General features: G+C 42.5%; 1 protein-coding gene across 5 annotated transcripts in view; it reads left to right on the top strand.

Moving 5' to 3' along the window:
* The window catches only part of APC2 (APC regulator of WNT signaling pathway 2), a 423,162-nt gene that overhangs the window by 381,432 nt on the left and 23,540 nt on the right, over positions 1-18,190 (top strand). For all 5 annotated transcript variants that reach the window (XM_069646741.1, XM_069646740.1, XM_069646734.1 and 2 more), the window contains 2 exons: positions 5,292-5,369; positions 16,718-16,834. In XM_069646741.1, the coding sequence (XP_069502842.1) occupies positions 5,292-5,369; positions 16,718-16,834 (195 nt within the window). The remainder of the gene's footprint in view (positions 1-5,291; positions 5,370-16,717; positions 16,835-18,190) is intronic.

Genomic DNA, 18,190 nt, shown 5'->3' with positions numbered 1-18,190 from the left:
CGTCCAAGAACCACTGCATAGGCGCACAAACAGGAATTTCCATCGCCTGCTCCCTACTGCAAACTGTGCCACTCACTCAGTGCCTCAGACTCGCATGGGAATCGGGCTCATGAGAGTGCCTACAGGGATCTGCCGTCCTTCGAGTTGAAGCTGTCCGGGGTACCTGAAGTAAGAAAAGCAATATGGAGGGGCACAAAAAGTGATCTCCAAGGCCCTCTGCTTGAACCTCAGCCCTGTATGAGAAGCGGATTCCAAGGTGGGCAAGCAATTCAAATTCCACAGCGCAGAAACACTGCAATGCTGACACAGGAGACAGGCACTTGATTTGTTCTGAAAGTCCTCCTGACCTCGCTTGTCTTTTTGAACCCAATGGCTTCACAGCTTTCCAATGAGGGAATTAAGTATTGCTCCTATCCCCGTCTTGATATTGTCCATTTCCGTCAGATCAAATCTGGCAGTCTCAGTCGAAACCGCAGAAGGGAGCAGCGGTCAGCGCTCACGCCCTTAATGACAATCTAGCATGTGCAAGCATTTGTTATTTACCTTCCTGACCCTACTATGTTACCATTGCTTTCACAGGAGCCTACTGAGGCTTCTCTTCTATATACGCTGACCAAACCAACAGTGGTTCACTCCGTGGGAAGCTTTAGTGGATTGTACATCTTTATTGTCCTTTGAGCGTATGAACGCTGTCATTACCTGGCTCACTACCATTACAGAGGGCTACCATGAGCCACCTGACGATGAAGAACCAGAAAGATAAAAGCTATCACTAAGGGCCGGCAACACAATAGCACATCCAAACTACAATTACAGACATGCTGGTGCCCTCAAAAGAAACCCGGCAAGACACCCAGGATAGCAGTAAAATAGTGATGGCAATAGAGCACTGCACTCAAGGCCACAGGATAAAGTTACACCTGCCACCAAGGATGATATTGCGCTCTTACGTAAGGAACTAAAAAAGAAGATCTCGACTAGGTCCGGCAATGTTTCCAAAGCCATCACCGATGTGAGAAGTGTGGCATCAATTGATATCTGGCTGGAAGAAATTGAAACCGCACAATGTGTCTCCTAACAGGACCATGAGATCTTGACCAATTGAGTTGTACATCCATAGGAGACCATCAGGTCCCTGTTTGAGAAGTCTATGGAAGGAGAAAACAGGTTCTGCCGTACAAATATTAGTATCAGGCAAAACCCCTCGGATATTGCAACCAAAACCCTGGAAAGTTATGTTTAGGAACACTTTTAAAGAAATGCTTGCTGAGAAAATAGATGTCCATCTGGCTCTAGATAACACCCACAGGATCTTCTCCAATTGCCAGCAAATTGATGCACAATGTTCTTACCAGAGTCCAATTGGACCACTCAAAACAACTGATCTTGTTGTAAGTGCATGGCGATAGGTTCCTTGAATTTTAGGAATCCAAACTGCAGTTATTTCAGGGTTTGATCCGACGTCAATTGCCAAGAGGATGGAGATGCGAGGAGTCACAATTGGGTTATGAAATCGTAGAATCTCTTGTTTTTCCCATTCAGGCTGATCTTTACATTCAGAGTACATCAACATGAACCTTCTACGAGAAACTATCTTGGGCCTGTAGCGGGCAGGTGGAGTAGAATATGCCACAGAGCATCCTACCAAAGGCCAGTGTACCAAAGGTGGACTTTCAGAGAAAGTGGATAAGATCCAGACACAGCTCAGGAGCCAGACGAGAATATTCAGTGGCCTGAGGGTTCATGGCCTTTTGCCTAGTTGCGCCATACTGTTCTTTCTCAGTTTGCAATATCCCCTGCCGGTTGGTTCGGTTGTAAATGATGTTTATTTTCAGTGGGTTGGCCTCACTGGAGTGCCTGGCTCGGTTACTCTACCCTCTCCGTGGAGTAGCTTGGTCAATAATTCAGCTTTTTCACTGATTTAACCTGAAAGAATCACTCCCCTACATCTGAAGCCTGTTAATGAGTCCCCCCACCCAATTTACTATACTAAGTGTTTCAATGATTTAATTAAACGTAATGGGCCTCATTATAACCCTGTCGGTCACGGTAACCCCGGTGGCGGTGAGCTACCGGCACCGTTGTTACCGGACCGGCAGAGCACAAGTTTGTGGGCGGACCCCACCCGCAGACTTTGACGGATGCACCGGCGCTGATGCAACCATCCTCCCCATTCCCATTGAGTCCAATGGGACTTAAATGGGAATGGGGAGATTCTTTTCCAGAAAAATAATATGACTCCGGCGGCAGCCTGCCGTTTTTACCGGCACGGCTACCGCCGGAGTCATAATGAGGCCCAATGTCTTTTTGTTTTGCCCTAGATCTCCTCCGATTGGTCTTCTTCTGTATTGAGGGTCTGTTAATTGGTTTTGAGCCTCCATGCACGTCAACGCTTAGGGGGAGCACCACCCCCATCCTAGATCGCAGTTGTGTGTGATGCTTAACATTTTCCCATGCGACATTGAATCACACCCCATGGGTATTTTTGGGGAAAGTAATGGGACATTAGCCCTCTGTAGAGATAGATGGGGTAAGGGGGCTTTGTTCTTGATTAACAGTTCATTTGTTTTACTTGCTACGTTTCTTATTTGTATTTAACAGGTAGGAAATAGAAACACTCAGTGTGATAGAATGCTAGATATAGGGTGTGAGACATGCATAGCTGGCAAGGGGTACGCAAGCAGCGGCAAAAAGACACTGAGTTCCATGATGGTGGCTGGACAGGACATCATCTTGGAATGCAGCTAAGGCATGCCAGGACATGGTCCTGTGCGCAGCTTAGATCAACTGGGGAAGATATACTCGGTCCAAGCATGTCCCATTTACCAAACCTACTCCTAGTCCATGCATAGCTGGCATGCCTTGCCTTTTGCACTTAACACATCAATCCCAAATGTTCTAATGTATAAGGAGGAGGGAATCCGACAGGAGGTGTGGGAGCGTGAATTCTAACACAGAGAGAGCAGCGGAGAAGCAGAGAGCAAGACGAGGAGGTGCAACGTTTTGGGAGAAAGAAAGGTGAGGGGGAGGTTCAACTGGTTGGGAGAGAGGCAGGAGAGGAGAAGAGGGAACATTCCGAAAAGAGAAAGGAAAATAGAAAGAACATGAAAGAAGAGAAGAAGGCAAGGAGACAAGTGGGGAAAGGAAGAGGCAGAGAGGAAGAGGCTTAGAAAAAGGTCTCCAAGGTGGAGAGAAAGGGAGAGACTTAGGATGAAGGAAAAGAGCTGGACCAGACAGCTACTCCAAAGCTCTCAGAGAAGGGTTAAAAGACCATCCATAGACCATCCTAGAGAGGCTATCCTCTATGAACGTGTAAGTAAGGTGTCCAACAGTGTGTGCTGCTTCTGACGCTTGGCCTCCTTCAGACAACCAAAGGGCACCAGCTGATGGTGCTTGTTAGCTGAGTCCAGGAGGACAAACCCAGAGCCTCATGACGCTCCATCCTACAGAAAAGACAGTGCCAAGAAGATGCAGGGGACACTATAATATCCCAGATACTGTGAGTGACCGCTTGAACCACCAGAGAGGTGGCCTTGAAATAGTTGAATGGTGGGAAAGACTGATAACCACGGTCCTAAAGGAAGTTACGGATCACATGGTCGCCCCAATTGGTGTCATTTCCAACACCGTCACTGTTGATTCAGTGATCCCAAAGCCTTATTTTGTGATCAAAATAGAAGAAGCTGAGACCACTACTCTGGTTTCCAATCGTTCGTTGATCCCTCGGTGACCACTGAACATTGAGGACTCGTCTGAACATTGGGGGGCTCTTTACTATTGCAGATCAAATGTTTTGAACTTTGCAGATCCTTGGAACCTCACACTTACATTTCTATTAAATGTAGTAATTATTAAATTAGTAATTATTTGCGAGTTACAAAATCTAGACAAGGCTTGCTGGTTTTAAACATGTGTACGTGTGTGGAGTGTGTCATAATTCCACAAGAGAAGTCTCCACCTCACTCAATACCTTAACAAAAAGATCGAGGGCCCTTTTGGGCCACACCCTTCCTTCTCATGCCTGATTTGGTGGGGGCTCTGACCTAGACCATGCCAAAGCTAGACCAGCCCTCCCACTTACTGAAACCTGATGAAATACGACACTGTGCTATCCCGTGTACATTTGCTGTCAATACCAGTTTTATCCCCTTCTTGTATGCCAGGGTATAGTCTTTAAAACTGTTTTTCCCATGAACACCCTTTGTCATTCTCCCCTATCCATCTAAAATGACCGCTCTGTATAAAGAAAAGCTGTGCATGAATTTCACCTCAGGTGCACGTGCGTCACGAATCTCCCAAATTCTACAATTCCTAGTTTATCACAAGCTTAAAGTCATACATTTTTGTTCAGTAGAGATGACATTGCTGGGTAATCTTGTGTCTTACACATATTCTGTCTTCTTGCACCTGCACAAACATCCTTATTTCACAAATCCTATACCCTATGATGTGTCACAAGCAGATGTGCTGCCAAATAGTATTCTGATTTCTACAGTATGTTATTAGCTGCAATAAGTAGAGGAATTTCACATACATGCACAATCTTAGAGAAGGAATATTTCTACAAAAATGTATTCACCACATTAAGTCTTACAATTCAGACTATCTTGATTTTTTAATATATAAATAACACAAGCCAATGGAATACAGCATTGACAAAATGTAGCAAATATATATAAATATACATCAATCGTACTCCACAAGCATGTGGCAATCAATCAGACAAGAACTATGAGACAATTATGAGAATATTTAGAAGGCATAATCATTAACATATATGTCAATACAATATTAACCTGTAATCCTTTTTTTTGTTATCCTTTTTGTCACTAGATGTTTCTTTTCTTAATCGTACTCTAATTTTTAATACACTACATTCAGCAACATTATCCATTTTAATAATCTGTGGAAGCAACCTTCCTCACGGCTTTGTTCTTATGTGCATTGATTTACAATACAAATATTATTGCTTCTATAAAGTTGCAGTTCATTTGACAAAGGTGGCTGACTCCATTAAAAGTCTGTCTTGTTTAATTTCCTAGCGATCCATGATGTGAAGGAGCTGACCCCCGAATCAGTAAAAAGAGACCTCCTGTGGCTATTGAATAAATCAATCCCATTGGTTGGCTTCTGTGGTATTCATGAGCTAGCAGATTGATTTTGTTCTAAATAGAATGCGCAGTAGTTGAAGACACGTTTTTCTATTCCAACCACCCAACAGTGAATCTATAATGTTCAATTAGCATTTTCCATGCACTAAATACTTCCCAACAAACCTCTTTACTTCACAGGCAACATTGTCTTCGAGGCGAGGGTCTATGCAGGCCATCGTGGCACACCTGGCGTCAGAGAGTGAGGAGCTGCACCAGGTGAGTGATGCAGTGCACGGGTTTATGAATAGAGCAGCTACTGTGTCACAACTTGCCTCAGAGTTCAAAGTGCCACATCACAAGAGTGCATTCTGCAGGTCGGTGAATAGGGCAGCTTCCGGTATGCCTTGCCCAGGCTCAGAGTTCGGGAGACCCATCAGGTGAGTGATGTAAAGATGCATGCTGGCTCTGCACATCACCCACCTGGCACATCTGGCCTCAAGGAGCAAGGAGCTGTCTCAGGTGGGTGATGTACAGATGCAGAGTGGTGACTAGAGCAGGCGGGCTGTTATTGTCTGCTGTGGGGACGGTGTCGTCCACAGCCTTTTCCCACAGGTCCAAAGGCTGTGCAGCTGGGCATTCTTACAATTACCAATTACAGATGAAGTTCTGGCACTCTTGTTGTTTCTTCTTCCACTTACCCTGTGATATTTGTTCCTGTGAAGTTCGGGTACTCCTGCGGAATTTGTAACAATAACAGTCAGGTGTGCCTGCAGTGTTTGTGTAAGTGAAGTTATTTTACCTCTGTGTTGTTTGTGGCAGTGAGATTGCCATACCTCTACTATGTTGGCAGCTTTGAGGTTCATGTTCCTGTGGCTCAGAAGTAGGGTCATTTCAATTATTCATTCAGAATCACTATTCTGTGCTGCATAATTTCTATTATGTTCACGACCATGGAGGTAAGGTGCCCTTGTGGTGATCATGGTCAGTGGAGGTAAGGAGCCCTTATGGTGATCATGGTTAGTCGAGGTAAGGGGCCCTTGTGGGGATCATGGTCAGTGGAGGTAAGGAGCCCTTATGGTGATCATGGTCAGTGGAGGTAAGTGGCCCTTGTGGTGATCATGGCCAGTGGAGGTAAGGGGCCATGTTGGTGATCATGAACAGTGGAGGTAAGAGGCCCCTGTGGTGATCATGGCCGGTAAACTTCCCTTACCATTGTGGTGTTAGTAGCAGTGAGGTTCAGGTACCCTTGTTCTAGTCAAGGTATATGAGCTTCAGCAGTTCTAGTCATTTCTTTGGTGGCCACGGCCAGTGAAGCAGAGGGATTCCTGTGGTGGGGTGGCCATGACCAACGAGGAGAGTATAACATACCTAAAACCTTCAGCAGCAAGAGGTAAAATCAGTCCTGGCTTCTTGAAATCAGGTCGTCAAATACAGAAAGAGGAAGTAAAGCAAATGTGGTTGACAGCCAACAAGAGAGGAAATTTCAAATATGGATCCAGCAATATATGCCTGTACATAATACAGACAGATTAAAAAATACAGCTACCGAGGAGAAGGCAATAGGGAATTAAAACCTTTACTAATTGCAATACAAATGATGTGGTCTGTGCCAAACAATGCATACGTCTGAAAACAATTAGGAAACTAAAAACAAGAGTGCAAGAACACACCAGAGTTATCAAGATTCAAGATACCCATTAGCTATCCTTTGGGCACAAGAACAGGACAATTAAAATGTGGAAGACATTAAATGCACAGGAATTAATGACGTTTATTTACCACCTCAAGGATGAAACAGAACCGCTGCTGCTACGCCAACGAGAACCTATGTGGATGCAAGAAATAGGCACAAACCACATAGGTCACAATCAGAATAGTGAACTGTATGTGTTTTTATAATTGTACAGGAAAATAAGGAACAACTAGCAAAAGTGGAAAATGGGGAGGAGCTACAGCTTTTGCTATAATGATTCCAAGTACATGCATTGCTTAAATGGAATATTTATGAACATCCAAGATTCTTTAAATATTCTTTTAACATTGGTAGGCTCACATTGATAGATACTATCCAAAGGGCAATACAAAGGAGGAACTCTTCTTTTCTCAATAGACAAATAATAATAGCCATCTAAAAAGTTAGTCTAAATCATTCATGGTTACACACTGCCTTACTGAGTAGGAAATATGCATGGTCAATTTATTTCACATTGCATTGTATTACATTGCACATTTATATAGGTCCCAAATAGAATACATAACTTTTCCAAAAACATAGCATAAAATCCATTATTTCTTAGCTTTCCATCTTCACATTTTTTCACAACAAATTAGTAAAAAAGAAAGACAATTATTCAATTTGATCACAATGAATTTTATTTCAAAATAATCACAGAAATAAAATATCTGAAAAATGTTATTAAGTTGCAAAGGAGAGCAGAACCTAAACAATATACAAAAGTGCAGCATTCAAGTGGGATGATATCATTGCACAAAACGTGGCGCAATGGCTTCACATGTATCAGAGATGTCATCTTGAATTTCAAGTCAATGATGGTCCATTTGGCATCAAAACCTTGTGCTCCATCCTTGAAAAAGAGAAAGTGATAAACTATTTGATTGTACCACAACAGATATCAGGTAATCACTTGACATACACATATTTTATTAAGCTACTGACTACTTAGACTAGTTAAATACTTTGACAGCCTATGCATTATATTACTGCAAGTTACTGTATCAAGATTAAATGACAATAAGCAATACTGCACAAAGATATTGAGCTATGGCATTGGCTACCTTATCAAAACCAATATTAATGTGCAATTATAGTATGTTTTGCACAGATCTGTTACATGAAGATTCTATCTCCAATTTAGATATTTAGAATATACACAATATACACAAACTTATAGGATAGATAGATATAATTATTTGATCAATAAAATAAACAATAGCAATTTGTAACTGGTCACCAGTAAAAAACAGGTTAGTAAAGTAATTATCAAATGAATAACTTTACATTTTCCCCTCCATGCAATTGTTTTTACAATGGAACCCATTAGAAACTTCTCTTTATTACTTTAGCATTAGTCAATCAATCCTCCCGATAAGCTACTCAAGTAGCGACACAAGTGTAGAGGATGGAAAAAGATAAGAATGACAAGGCTGTGAATCATAACAGAATAGAAGATCTGAGAATGCCAATCAGAAAATAAGGTTTACTGGGAACATTATGAGATGACCAAATTCACATCTATTCTGATTAAAAAAGATAAGTGAGCCAAACAATTTGGGAAACAATTTGATAGATTATCATTTTTTATTTTCACCAATAAAGTTTGCAATACAATCAGAAATAAACAAGCTTCATAAAATTACAAACCTGGTCACAAGATTGAGTCCAAAAGAGAAGAAAAAGAAGAAAAAATCATCTCATAATGCATAACACAACATGAATAAGAAGAAGAAAGAAAATTGAAAATAGACCAGAAAAGTAGAAGAGAAATAAACAGAAGAATATCTAACTGTATCATTTGGTAGTACATTTTATGAAGAATCACAAAGCACATCCCCACGTAACATGGCATAGTCTTGGCTAGCATAAGAGCAAATCAGAATACATTTAAGGGTAATAGTGAATTTGGACAAAACATACCAGCATATTGAGTCACCATGAGACTTTAACCATACACATTGAGAAAGATCCCCCATATGTCCATAAACTTTTCAGTCTCTCCTTTCAATTTGCAAATTGCCTTTTCATAGGTGGAGATCGTAAGCAACTCATCCACCCACTCATCGATGCAAAAGGAGCTAGACGACTTCCAAGCCCTAAGAATCATCTTTTTCGCAATCATACAGGCCCTGAGGAACCACATTTTCTTTCTAAAGTCAACATCCTCTAACAATGACACATCACCCAGTACTAAGAGAGATGCAACCATTGGAATGGTGCAGCTCAACACCAATTCATTCAAACAAAAGAAAGAGATAGAGGGATAAGGAGCACTAGCGCACCCCCAAACTCAAGGGGTTAACCCTTCACTAACAAGTAACAACACAGCTAGTGCTAATCGTGGCTGCTCACTCTGGGTGGTCCCTGTTCCTAACTATTATCCGCTATTCGGCGCAAGAGCAGGAATTACTTCAATGCAAGTTCAGTTGTAAACGTATACATATTTTATTATTCAAATATACAAAAAGATACACAAAATGTTTTAAGAACACCAAAAGTGTGCGCTCACAGCCTAATTCATAAACATTAGCAATAGATCTCTAAAAAGTAGATCACTAGATTGTAAGCGACAACTTCAATCCTTCATTTAAAACACTACGTGATTTTGGTTCAAAGAGGCTTGTAGAAGCGTACTGTGTTGTGTAGTATTTCACACACGGTCATACCTTGTTTCACACAACTCACTTATTCTCATGTTCACTCACTCTCAGAATCCAACATCAATTTTATTCAAAACACACACATCTATTGCCCAACATGTTTCTTTCCATACAGTGTGTAGTTATCAGTAATTGTTAGGGAAATTCATCAGGGGCTTGCTTGAAGGATGGATGTAGCCTACAAAATTCACTCTAGCTTCATGGTAGTTGCTTACAATAAAATCAATACACAAAAACAACTCTATATCAACACATTTCAAATTTCGATACAACTCCTCTCAATCCGAATTTGAAGTCCCTTCGCCGTTGGTTTGATAAGGGAAAACAAGGTCCACCACCTATTGAGGAGCAGCAAAACACAAGAAACAAGAGTAGGCATATTAGTGGCCCATTCTGCTACTGCATTCAGCAATAACCATGGTTAAATCATGGCAATCAATCAACGTCGGTCCTAGGTTTAAAGAGGCACGGAAGAGTATCCAATAGGAAAATTAATCAGTTCTAGTCAAAATGCATATAGTCTCTAACTATTAGTGAATCTTCAATGAGGGTCAAGAACAAAGGAAACAGAGGAACCATCCTTTCACTTTAGCCCTATCTATTACTATTTACACCACAAACGACTGGTCACTCACCCTTGTGGATAACCAGAGTCTATCCACTAGTTAGTGTTCCACTGATACCTCGGAGAAAATCTTCTGTTTATTCGAGGTCGGTACGGATTTCAACAAACTAGAGCGGGAGCTAGGTATAGGGGAAGGGAGAAGCCCGTTAAAAAGTCTATAGGTGCATTCAGTCAAAAAAATATATATAACGGATTAGCAAAAGATCACGCCTTATCCTTTACCCGTTGATAGTTACACCATGATCGCTCTGTTACTATTCCATCATCGCCACTTCATGAGTTCATTAGTCTGTTCAGTCTTGCTCCTGAGACTCTCTCCCGTATTCCCAGTTCAATTTTCTAAACCGAAGAGAAAACAGAGGGTAAAGAGGGAGAGAGTGGGGGAAGGCACTACAAGAGTTAGCCATTTCCAAATCGATTCGAATCCTGTCATGAGTTCCAAACCAAAGTAAATGCATCTATTTGGGGCATCTGGGGTCTCGTCTTTTAAATCTGCAAACGGGCTAACCATATTTCATCTAATTAACAGATTATCTATGTAGTTTCGGTTTCATATTTTTTACGGCACTTTTTAGTTGTTCCATTTGAAATATTCGGGACAGAGAGGCCCCGCCGGCTCAAAGACCCTGTTATCTCGCCTGGGATCATATTGGTCAGAGCGCTTACCTTACGTGCGAAATCCACGTTCGTCAGGCTTTCCTCGCGTCTTTAGTTCGCCCGCCTCTCTCCACAGTCGAGTGTCGCGCAAGTGCGTCGCGGGTCCGATTGCGTCCTAACAGCCTTATGTCTTTCCGGGGTGGTGTCTGTTTCTGTGGCAACCAGCCCGTGTTTATATGGAGTAGTGCAACTAGTGGGCGCATGCGCGGAACGTATCTGAACGCCTCCATGGTTCAGTCAGGCAGAGGCTCCAGCTCCATCCCTAAGGCATCAAATGGCTCCCAGGTGAGAACAGAAGGAGGATGAGAGGTATCAATTCTTATTTTATCTCAAGCTGATATGTATGATATAACACACTGAGTGTTGCGAACATGCAACCATCGTTGGCTATTGCACTTATTTGTGCAGATTGAAGCTTTCGGTTAACCTTCCTGTGTCCCTTACAGGGTAATTCCTTTACTCACTTTAACGCATCTTATGATTCGAGATGTGATACAGAGGAGTAGTCTCTAATCGATTTGATGCGTGTGTCTGATGGAAAACAGAACCATTGTTGTAGCTTTTAGCTGTGTTAATTACACTCACCAATCGATTTTGTCGTTCAGGCCACACGTCATGCTATTGGTTAAAAAGATCAGTTGTTGTTCCTTTTTCATGAGGGTTCTTTTATCGAATCGATTTGGAAATGGCTAACTCTTGTAGTGCCTTCCCCCACTCTCTCCCTCTTTACCCTCTGTTTTCTCTTCGGTTTAGAAAATTGAACTGGGAATACGGGAGAGAGTCTCAGGAGCAAGACTGAACAGACTAATGAACTCATGAAGTGGCGATGATGGAATAGTAACACAGAGCGATCATGGTGTAACTATCAACGGGTAAAGGATAAGGCGTGATCTAATCCGTTATATATATTTTTTTGACTGAATGCACCTATAGACTTTTTAACGGGCTTCTCCCTTCCCCTATACCTAGCTCCCGCTCTAGTTTGTTGAAATCCGTACCGACCTCGAATAAACAGAAGATTTTCTCTGAGGTATCAGTGGAACACTAACTAGTGGATAGACTCCGGTTATCCACAAGGGTGAGTGACCAGTCGTTTGTGGTGTAAATAGTAATAGATAGGGCTAAAGTGAAAGGATGGTTCCTCCGTTTCCTTTGTTCTAGACCCTCATTGCAGATTCACTAATAGTTAGAGACTATATGCATTTTGACTAGAACTGATTAATTTTCCTATTGGATACTCTTCCGTGCCTCTTTAAACCTAGGACCGACGTTGATTGATTGCCATGATTTAACCATGGTTATTGCTGAATGCAGTAGCAGAATGGGCCACTAATATGCCTACTCTTGTTTCTTGTGTTTTGCTGCTCCTCAATAGGTGGTGGACCTTGTTTTCCCTTATCAAACCAACGGCAAAGGGACTTCAAATTCTGATTGAGAAGAGTTGTATCGAAATTTGAAATGTGTTGATACAGAGTTGTTTTTATGTATTGATTTTATTGTAAGCAACTACCATGAAGCTAGAGTGAATTTTGTAGGCTACATCCATCCTTCAAGCAAGCCCCTGACGAATTTCCCTAACAATTACTGATAACTACACACTGTATGGAAAGAAACATGTTGGGCAATAGATGTGTGTGTTTTGAATTAAATTGATGTTGGATTCTGAGAGTGAGTGAACATGAGAATAAGTGAGTTGTGTGAAACAAGGTATGACCGTGTGTGAAATACTACACAACACAGTACGCTTCTACAAGCCTCTTTGAACCAAAATCACGTAGGTTTTTAAATGAAGGATTGAAGTTGTCGCTTACAATCTAGTGATCTACTATTTAGAGATCTATTGCTAATGTTTATGAATTAGGCAGTGAACGCACACTTTTGGTGTTCTTAAAACATTTTGTGTATCTTTTTGTATATTTGAATAATAAAATATGTATACGTTTACAACTGAACTTGCAATGAAGTAATTCCTGCTCTTGCGCCGATTAGCAGATAATAGTTAGGAACAGGGACCACCCAGAGTGAGCAGCCACGATTAGCACCAGCTGTGTTGTTACTTGTTAGTGAAGGGTTAACCCCTTGAGTTTGGGGGTGCGCTAGTGCTCCTTATCCCTCTATCTCTTTCTTTTGTTTGAATGAGTTCGAGTACGGTTGATGAACCGTGAGATTTGAAAACTGCAACCAAAATCAAAGCACCGTTTCGGTTCCGCGGGCCTTGGAGGCAGAATATGGGCTGAAATGCTCAAGAGGGAAGATATAATCACATTAGACTATCAGATTGGAACCGTCTAAACCCAATGAGGTAATATCTCTTATCAACACGAGAGTCGAGCCAACAATAACGACAGGTTTGAGGAATAGAGTGAACGGATGAACTCTGTTGGAACACATACATACAAATGCGATGGGCTAATATGCCCCTGAGCTCTCTTTAGGACGTGCCACGGTAGGAATTCAATAAGTAGAACGCAGGGTGATCCCTAATTTAAAAACCCATTAAGGATGGCACTTGATAAATGTAAGAGTTACGACGACAAATATATTACAGAACTAGCTAAAGCCTCCTTCTTAGGGGGATCTGCAGAAGCCACTACAAACATCACCAATTGGGATGAATTGAGTAACATGAAGAAAAGATTGATAAGAACTGAGTTGCATGGCTCTATAATGCTAGAGTATTTGAGAAAGGGAACATTACCACAAGGCTTGGTAGTGAGAAACGAACCAAGGCTCTTCCTAGATAACCCCAGATTTATACTGGAATGGAGTTACGTGGCTAATAAATGTGGCCGTGATTGGCTAATTCTAATAATTGATACTGCCAATGAAATGACTGAAAAAATACTGATTGACCTTAAGAAATTGGAAGAAGAAATACAAAAAACGGTACCCCTTGACCTCTACAAAAAAAGAGTGGACGACCTCTTGATGGAAATGAACACCTTCAAAGAAGACACGTTGCGTGAACAGGTTAGAAGGATGAATAAAGATCTCACGAATTTTAGTCATGAAAAAGCCTTCCCCTATACACAAGAGAATTATTTCACACAAGAAATAATAGACCCAAATTTTGCCCAAAATGGACCAGGCAACAAGAAAAAGGTGTCCTTTAGAAATACATCTTTTAGCTCCAGTGACGGTAGTACATTTGGAGATAATAAAACATACCGTGGTAAAGCCAATCGACGAAACATGAGGAGAGGTAATCCCCGAGGTAGGAGAGGAAATCGAGGAGGAGGCAATCAAGGCAGCAGGCCAAACGACCAGCAGCATTTTTTAGAGAACGGCGCAGAGCCCTGGGATTTGGAACCCAGGGTCACACGAAGCATGGCAGCCTTGTGGTGAACCTTTCTGATTATTTACCGACAGAACAAGAGATGCAAGTTCTAGAAAAGGGGCTAGGCTTTGTACCCACTAACCACCATAGCCCATTTACTTTCCGACAGGAATTCAATCAGTTCATGAGAAAAGTTCACTTACACCAATTCTTCGAACATAATACACATGATTGTGAAGCTTCGGACTCGGGCTTGAGTAACAAATCTGTCTTTTGTGTACCAACAGCAGCCCACAGTGCAGAAGCATTGGTCTTTCAAAAAAGAGTACTGAAGGAAATTAAAACTCTAGAACTACAGGCCAAGGGCAAGGAAGTGTACCAAAACATCAGCAAAAATGAAACACTTGCTTTAAAACACCTATGTGACAATCAAGACATTATAATACGCAGGGCAGATAAAGGAGGAGCCACAGTAATTTTGAATCGTATTGACTGCATAAAAGAGTGTGATCGTCAATTGCTAGATCTCTCCTGTTACCAGCTCAACACCAAACCTAATCTCTCACAAACTCCCTCCCAGAATACCTTAGTCTTGGGACAGAACCAGATCTGATGACTTAAAGTACCTCTTGCTTGTTCGCATTTCCAGCACAGATCATTTTCCAACAAGCGTCTCTTAAACAGACGCACTGGCGTCCAAAAGGCCCTAAATAGAAGCTTGGTTTGCGATGGTCTTAAACCCCAGTCCATGCTCACAAGCCTCACATTACCACAGCAACGCAGCCAGCATTTTTGGTCAATCACTTTGGCCAGCTCCTCTGTCCAAGCATTCGCTGTCTCTAAGTTCCCCTTATGACAGGTTCTCAGGACCGTGTACATAGTTGCGGCTTGGTGAGCAACACGTTTGCATGTCTCTAAAGCTGCCCAAGCTTTGCCCTGGACCGCCAATTGTGCGGGGTCTATGTTTACGGAGATGATGCTCTTCAGCTTTCTATACTCTGCGTAGGTGCATTCCTTTGGATCAAAAGTGCGGCAAAGTTGTGAAAACGGAATCCATTCTTCATCTTTAGGTCTGCAATATATTGGATCCCTGCTAGGAACCATGCTGGCCAGAGTAGCACTTTTCCACATAGCTTCAAAGCTGGATTGAGCCAGATCGAAGCCTCTGGGAATAAGAAGGGATTGGTTCCAATACAGTTAGACAGGTCATGCCAGTACTCCTTCAAAAAAGCAGTCAGGGGATTTTGCCTTTTGGACTGTTTTGACACTATAGATAATAAGGCCTTGGGGGCCAAATGAGACGATGCATTACTTTCTCTCAGTATGTCAACCATTGGCTCCCCATCAGTGTCGATAATTTTACACAGATGCCTAACCGTGAAGGCCAAATGATATTCTGAGAAGTGAGGTAGATTCATTCCACCATACTTCTGAGGCAGCTGCATTTTCCATAGCGCAAGTCTTGGTGGTTTCCCGTCCCATATACATTTCTGCATCATTCTATTGATCTCTTTGAAGTAGTGGTTTGGCACTTTGATTGAAAGCATGGAAAGAAGGTAATTTACATGAGGTGCGAGATTCATTTTAATACAATTGATTTTCCCCCATGTTGACAGTTTCAGGACTCCCCATCTATCCATGTCCGACCGTAGTTTTGGCATGATCACATCAAAGTTCATTTTTGGTAACTTCACCGCCTCTGGCCCAATCCAAATCCCCAAATATTTCAATCTGTTTTGACACCAAGTAAACGGGAACTGACTACATGTGAATTGCATACACACGTTGTTGATTGGGAGAATTCCTGACTTACCCCAGTTTACCTTATGTCCAATTTGAGGTGACTTATGAAAAGTGTAGATTGCATTGAGACGCTACACTCATATTGGTATTGATCAATCTTCAAAGAAAAGCATTGGTGTGAATGAAACAAATGAGAAATAGGATCTTTATTTGATTACGGAGGTGCAAAAGCACCCCATAATCACAAAATGTGGTGAATATGAAAGGAATGTAAGCAGATAGAACCCAGTGGCCTGTATGCTGTCAATCACATTGTGGAATCAATATTTTGTTGTAGCACACAAGGGTATCACTTCTGCTCAAAATAAAATTAGGATCAGTGGTGGTAAGGGATCTTTGGGATGATAATGACCAGGGAAGGTAAGAGTCTATTGCGGTGATCACGACTTGGGAAGTTAAGGGATCCTTGTAATGGGCATGACTAGTGACCATAACCTGTCAAATGCTGCTACCCCTGAGGTCATCTTGCCCACTGAGCTGCCTCTGCTGCATTTGTGTCTTTAATGTTCGGGTACCAATGCAATATCTATGCCAATGATGTTTAAGCTACCCATTTGGTGTTTCTGTCAATAATGTTTAGGTACACACACAGTACTTCAGCCAGTGAAGTTCAGGTTATCCCTATAGTGTTTGTGCCTTAGAAGTCCAGGTACCCCTGTTATCTTCTTGTGGCTCTGATGTCCAAGTTCTAGTTGTAACTTAGACCAGGAGGTACTGCTGTTTTGACAAAGCGCAGTGAACTTCAGGTACCCTATTGCATTAGTAACACTCTGATGTAGGTGTCCCTACTTAATTATAAGCTAGTATTGTGAAATTCACACCGCAAACTACTGCCTAATACCTTTGTTCACATCACCACCAATTCAGGTTGTCTCCAGCATCCTGCGGAATCTGTCATGGAGAGCAGACATCAACAGCAAGAAGACTTTACGTGAGGTGGGCAGTGTAACCGGACTGATGCAGTGTGCTCTGCGTGCCACGAAGGTAAGAGCATTAAATTGGAGATTTACTACAGATGCATAGTGCAAACACTGACACTGGCCCATCTAGTGCACCCCACAACCACTGGAGCGGTGAACTATGCTGCTAATATTAGTGGTCCAACTTTGAGCCCTGGGATTCAACATCTGCTTACTGACTTGCTGTCTGCATGCCACTTTATTTAGGCCTGCCACGTGCCACTCCTCAGTGAGCACTGGATTGAGGGCACTAACTGCTTCTTGATTGGGATTTCCACCTGCACTAGGTCTGCAAATTGTCCTTCACTAGTCCTGTAGCTTTAAGTTGTCTAGCGTGTACTTCCAACGGTCCAAAACCAGTGCTTATAGAAGACTCTCAACTTGCCTGCAGCAGGGACACTCTACTTTCTGCTCTGGGCACATGGGCCTGACTTCTGGGAGGTTTGTACTCCAGATACCTCGACACGGATGGCCCTTCCTGCTAGAGATCACATCACTGCATGATCTGACTTGAAGGTTGGGGTCACCTTTTGTAGATTGATTCTAATGGTGGTGGCAAGGCCCACTTCACAAGTTCTAATGAGGATCTAGAGGGCCAGGTTTACTCATAAAATCTGTCTCATCTACACGCCCTCTGTGTTTCCTTACTCCTTTCTAGAGCCCTGTTCAGGCTTTCAGTGCAACCCACATGCTTTACCTTACCATGCACTCTCATTAACCTCATTCGGTGGCGTTTGGGGAAGGAGCTTGGATTTGGCAATTCCAAGAAGGGGGTAGTTCACCTCCGTAGCCGCACTAACTGTCGCAAACCATCACTTTCTACATACAGGCAATCTGAATTGAAACAAGGACACTCTCAAAGAGACTGTGGCTCTTCTCCACAGCATGCCCTGAAGTTTGGTGTGTGGAAGATTTTTAATCCAACGAAAAACGTAATGGCTCTGGTGCTGAGGGAGAATCCAGGGGTGGCCTAGTTATTGGGGGTGTGGTTGAGTGGCTGGCGTGTGGTCTAGTAGTAGAGGTGTGGTGCAGTGAAGATATGGTGCATTGGGAAGGTGTAGGCTAGTGGTGGAGGTGTAGTATAGTGGTGGCGGTGTGGTGGATGTTGGAGGTGTGGGGGCAGTGGTAGAGTTGCACTGTAACATAAGGGTGTTCTCTAAAGGTGAAGGTGTGGTCTATTGGTGGAGGTGTGTTCTATTGGTGGAGATGTGCTCTAGTGATGTAGGTGTGGTCTAATGGTGGAGTTGTGGTGTAGTGATGGTGGTGTGATGTAGTAATGAAGGTGCAGTCCAGACCCGCCTACCCTCCGGGATTTGCCTGGAGACTTAAAATGACCTCTCTTTTTTTCACTACTATGGCAGCGGCCATGTTGTTGTTTTTA

The sequence above is a fragment of the Ambystoma mexicanum genome, chromosome 1p (genome assembly GCF_040938575.1).
Source record: "Ambystoma mexicanum isolate Mex_15411 chromosome 1p, UKY_AmexF1_1, whole genome shotgun sequence".
NCBI lineage: Eukaryota > Metazoa > Chordata > Amphibia > Caudata > Ambystomatidae > Ambystoma > Ambystoma mexicanum.
This window is presented reverse-complemented; position numbering and strand designations above follow the sequence as displayed.